General features: G+C 36.2%; 1 protein-coding gene across 1 annotated transcript in view; it reads right to left on the reverse strand.

Moving 5' to 3' along the window:
- Positions 1-5,912, reverse strand: part of HEATR5A (HEAT repeat containing 5A) — a 174,357-nt gene that overhangs the window by 117,534 nt on the left and 50,911 nt on the right. Inside the window, exons 11-12 of the mRNA XM_042780649.1 lie at positions 4,318-4,470; positions 3,246-3,345 (exon numbers count right to left, since the gene is read on the reverse strand). Of these exons, the coding sequence (XP_042636583.1) occupies positions 3,246-3,345; positions 4,318-4,470 (253 nt within the window). The remainder of the gene's footprint in view (positions 1-3,245; positions 3,346-4,317; positions 4,471-5,912) is intronic.

Genomic DNA, 5,912 nt, shown 5'->3' on the forward strand with positions numbered 1-5,912 from the left:
CAGTCCATTTCAGCTCACTAATGCCTAGGATATCAATCTTTATACGTTCCATTTCATTTTTGACAACTTCCAATTTTCCTAGATTCATACTTCATACATTACATATTCCAATTACTAATGGATGTTTGCAGCTGTTTCTCCTCAATTTGAGTGGTGCCAAGTCAGCAATAGATACTACATGGTTTAAAACTCAGAGAGGTGTGTGTCAGGGTCGTATCCTTTCACCATATTTACTCAATCCGTATGCTGACCAAGTAATCCGAGAAGCTACACTGTGTGAAGAATGCAGTATCAGGACTGGAGGAAGACTCATTAACAATCTGTAATACGTAAGTGACACAATCTTGCTTACTTCGAGGTGAAGAAGACTTGAAGCACTTACTAATGAAGATGAGAGACTACAGCCTCCAATGTGAATTACACCTCAGCAGAAAGAAAAAAAAAAAAAAAAAATACAAATGGACCCATAAGCAACAGCATAAAAAATGGAGAAAAGATCAAAGTTATCAAGGATTTCATTTTACTTGCATCCACAGTCAATGCTCAAGAAATCAGATATTGTATTGCATTGGGCAAATCTGCTACAAAAAACTTCTTTGAAGTGTTAAAGAATGAAGATGTCACTTTGAAGATTAAGGTGTGCCTGATCCAAGCCATGGTATTTTCAAAGCCTCATATGCATGTGAAAGCTGCACAATGAATGAGGAAGACTGCAGAAGAATTGATGCATGTGAACTGTGGTGTTGTTGAAGAATACTGAAAATAGTATGGTCTGCCAAATGAATGAACAAATCTGTTCGGTAAGTATAGCCAGAATGTCCCTAGAAATGAGAATGGCCACATGTACATTGATCATGTTGCCAAAAGGGACCAGTCCCTGGAGAAGAGTATTATGCTTGTTAGGGGGTCAGCAAAAAAGGGAAGGGCCTCAACAAGATGGACTGACACAGTGGCTGCAATGATGGGCTGCCTCAAGCACAGCAAAGATTGTGAGGATGGCACAGGACCATGCAGTGTCTTGTTTTGTTGTACACAGGACTGCTGTGAGTTGGTACCTAACAATAACAACAACATGGAAGAACTGACTATCCTAATTTTTAAAAAAATGAAATTGGATCCCTAGCTCATTCCATACAACAGCAAAAATCAATCTCAGGTGGATTAAAGACTTAAATGTAAGCGACAAACTTTAAACATTTAAGAGAGAAATAGCTTTGTATAAATTGACATTTAAACAATGAACTATTCTTAATCAAACCACTAGAAAATATTTTTAATCTTGTAACAACTGTCAAAAGATCATCATCCAGAATATGTAATGAGTTTCTATGAAACAATACAAAGGACAAACAACCTAACTAAAAAATAGTTTAAATATAGGCATTTCACAGAAGTGGAAACAATGAAGCACAATAAATGTATAAAGTAATGCTTACACCATGAGGAATCAGAAATACAAAGTAAAAGCCCAATGGGACATCATTTTACACCTACCAGATGAGTTAAAGGAGCTCTGCAGGCACAGTGCCTAAGGCATTTGACTGTTAACCAGAAGTCTGGCTATTCAAACCCACCCGCCACTTCTTGGAAGGAAGGTTGGGCAGTCTACTTCCATAATGATACCTCCTCAGAAACCCAAAGAGGGGTCATTATGAGTCGGATCTGACTTGATGGCAGTGGGTTTTAGACAAGTTAAAATTATGTCTGAATAAATGTGGGTGAAGGAGCTCTGGTAGCATAGTGCCTAAGGCACTTGACTGCTAACCAGAAGGCTGGCGGTTCAAACCCACGAGCCACTCCTTGGAAGGAAGGTTGGGCAATCCTACTTCCGTAGTGATACTGCCTCGGAAACCCAAGGAAGGGTCTCTATGAGTCGGGGCCAACTCGATGGCAAATAACAACAAAACGTGGGTGAAGATGTGGATCAAAGAGCACACATGTACACTATTGATAGATATATGCAATAACTGTGGAATATAATTTGGTTGAAAATAAAAACATCTTTTGACCTAGCAATTTCACTGGTAGGTATATAACCTAGAGACTCTCTTGCACATGTATATCAGGAGATATGAATGGGAAAGCTCATATTAGCATTGGCTTTAATCACAGAAAATTGAAAATAACCCAGAAATCCATGGACAGGAGAATTAGTAAGTTGCTGTATATTCACAGAATGAAATATTACACAGCAACCAAAATGAATGAATAAAAACTTACACAGGGAAGAAGCTTAGAAACATACGGGTGAGTAGAAAAAAATAAAGTCCCAGAAACTAATATGATATCATTTGCCTCATCAAAGACAAAGAAAACTAAGTATTATATTTTCTAGGGAGACATATATATATGATAAAACTTTTTAAAAAATGCAAGCATATGAAAAGTATAAATTTCAGGATTGTGGTATCCTTTAAAGGTAAGAAGAGTTTGGAGAGGAGCACATAGATGATAGTATTGTTAATGCTTTAGGGGTCAGCCAAACCAAGCTCAATGTCTGTTTTTTAAAATAAAATTTTATTGTAACAGTCACACTCATCCATTTACATGTTATCTATGAATGTTTCTGAGATAGAATGAAAGAGCTGAGTAGTAGTACCAGACACCATATGGCCCTCAAAGTCTAAAATATTACTTATCTGGTTCTTGAAGGAAAAGGTTGCTGAACCTTGCTCTAGTTGTCTTGGATCAGGTGTTCACTTTATTATTATACTTTATAAGTCATTACAGCTTAATTTATTTTTCTGTATATATAAAATAACATATCATGAAATACTTTTTGAAAAAACTTTCTCTAAACTACGTATTTTATTAATTTGGAAACTACAAACTATATACTGGGTTTTCTTATCATATTTGTTTCATCCAAACTTCTGAAAAATATCAACAAACTTTTAACAAACTACCAACTTTTAACAAGCATCTGTTTCTCTCCAACACAGAAAAGCAGTTACAAACCAATAAAATGCATATCTGAAAAGGTTAATAGGCTTAATATCTAATTTCTTGGTTAAATTTGACTGAAAGAAGGTATACTATGCACCAAGTCATTTTCTTTTCCTTTTATATGTATTATTCTTTCAAGATCTTAGCCTAAAAAAGCACACAACTGGAATGACTGCTCTCCTTGGCAAAAGGAAAATCATTCACCAACCACATGGAAACACAGACCTATTAATAATACTTAAAAGATATTATACAATTACAAGGTTTGTAAAATGCAAATCTAAATAGCTGATTCTTACTGAGTTAGCAAATCCACAGCACAAGGAAGTGGTGGAAGGAGACGCTGAATTACTTCCTTAGTAAGGAGATCACTACAGTGGGAAACAAAGCTCCTGATAGCTGAAAAAGAAAACAGACTTTAACTTAGCACAGTGTAATCAACTGTAAATAGAGTATTCAATTATGGTACTTCATTCACATTTTTCAAGAACAAAGAAATGTGCTAAAAACAAAAAAATTACTGAAATTCTTGTATCAAAAGTAACATTTCTGACCCCTACTGATACTAACAAAAATTCCCCACGATTACAGAAGGAGATCAATAAGCAAGTTAACAAAATGTTGCTTTCATGTGGTTTTACTTAGTCCTTCAGCTCAGGAGTAGGAAAATTAGTTTAGGTTCTTAGTTTAGCTTAGATTTGCTTTGCCAGTTTATACTAGTTCTGCAGAATCTGACTTACAAGTAAACATGTTGTACTTTTACAGGTTTCACATAACTGAAACACATATGTTTCTGTATGAAGTTATTTTCTTATGTAGAATAAAACAAATATTTTGAATTTCGCCTGAATATCATCAACAACTAATTAACAGCTAAGGGAGACAAACTTGTCTATTGGTTTGTCCTACTGTGGTGACGTGTTGCTGTGAGTCTTGAGGCTGTGCCACTGGTGTTTCAAACCCAGCCAGGTGCACATGGTGCACAGTATCAGCCCAGGTTGCACACTGAGACAGACTAGGAAGGAAGAGGCCATCCACTTCTCAAAGAACTGGCCAGGGAAAACCTTATGAATAGCAGAGAAACACTGTATGATACATTACTGCGCAACTCTATGAATAGTCTGGAAACAAAAACTGGCGCAGGATGGGGTGGTGTTTCGTTCTGCTGTTCATGGGGTCTCTATGAGTCAGAAACGACTCGACGGCATCTAACAACAACAACTGATCGATTATGTTCAGTTACAAGTACCACTACAGGCAGATTTTTCCTTACTTACATTAAATGAAACATCTAAGTATGTGTAAAGCCAAAGGGTGGGGAAAAGCCACCCTTTTGGGAAAAAGGGGGATAAAAGACTAAACTCAACCTACCACAGAGTGCACCAGCTCGTCCTTCCAAGGTTACCTGCCATGTAAATGAATCTCCTCGGCTCTTCTCTGTTTCTAGATCTTTTGGACATACTGGAAAAACACACTTCCACAACAGCAGAACTCGAGCAAGGTGATGACTAACAACCGCAGGACCTGTAATTTATTCAACTTGTCACTTGTAAAAGTGGTTACTCTTTGAAATCTTACATTAAGCAGGTACCGGTCTCCTAAAACACACATATTTTCATCCACTACTGTGCTACAATGTTCATTTTCTTATGGTTCCAAAAGAATCTACTATTGAATGACTTACTCTCTGAAGGCACTGTAGTAGAGAGAGAAAAGAACCCTAACAGAAGGCCTGGGCTCTAGTGTCACTTCTTCCACTACTGCTGTGACTCCTGTGAGCTTGCATGCTTTGCTATCTCCAAGGGTCTGTGAAATCCAAATGACAGACTGCACTTTAAAGTGCTCTGAGAAACTCTAATGTACCACATAAATGCAAAGTACTATTACTAGAATAACAATCATCATTGTACCCCTGGGTCACAAAGGTAATGCTACCTTTTGATAGGAACAAACGCTAGGGCAAAAATCAGATGTAGTAACTCTGAATATCTTTTTTTCTTTTTAAGGATTTTAAAACAACATTTATGAATTGAGGGTTAGTACATAAACCTAGTAATCAAAGGCACTATACAAGAGCATTATCAATTTTTTTAAAAAGAAATAAGTATAATAACCAAAAACCACTGTTTTTCTCCCCAAGTCATTTTCTCTAGAATTCTGGGCTTATCTTAAAATTCCCTTATAAGCGCTCCTATTTCTTATTCCCTAGTTATACTTACTTATAAGTCTACTTCCTTATAGGTCTTTCATCTGTAGTATAGCAACGTAACGTAATGCTGCACTGGGCTTTAGAGGGAAACTGCTGAGGTTAATACCCTGGCTTCCACTTACTAGTTGTACAGCGTTGGATAAGTTACTTAACCTTTATGTGCATCAGTTTCTTTGTCTATAAGTGGGGATAATAACAGTATCTACCTCATAGGATAGTTTCTGAGGCTTATATAAGTTTATATGTGGAATAGTGCCTGGCTCATGGTATGTATGTATATAATGCTGAGTAATATGTAATAATCATTCAAAATTTTGCCTTATTTGCACAGGAAGAGGTAAGAGCCTACGGGCAAAATGAAGGGGCAATTAAAGCTCATCTCTTTCTCTTCAATTTATGGACTTTAGTAGATTAAAAAAAATAATTCCTCCATTTTCTTTCTGATTTGTTTTTAGCTATACGGTAAATACTAATTTTAGCCATATGCTAATTAGACATTTATTAATCTCCATAGTAAAATAAGCTTGACTCAATACTTCTTACTACTTTCTTGATTAAGTACCATGAAAAAAAAAAAAAAACTTGAGTTGGATTAAAAGAGGGGAAATAGAGTGAGGTAATTAAGAATAAGTGACAGCAAGAGGTTTGTGTTTGTGTGCATGGATGTACACACATGTACACATAGTCACATACAATTGGTTGTGGAAATAGAGAAAAATCTGAAAGTAAACTTAGTCAGATACCAAAAAATGGCACT

The sequence above is a fragment of the Orycteropus afer genome, unplaced genomic scaffold (assembly GCF_000298275.1).
Source record: "Orycteropus afer afer isolate SDZICR_OR568_19922 unplaced genomic scaffold, OryAfe1.0 scaffold00051, whole genome shotgun sequence".
Taxonomy (NCBI): Eukaryota; Metazoa; Chordata; class Mammalia; order Tubulidentata; family Orycteropodidae; genus Orycteropus; species Orycteropus afer.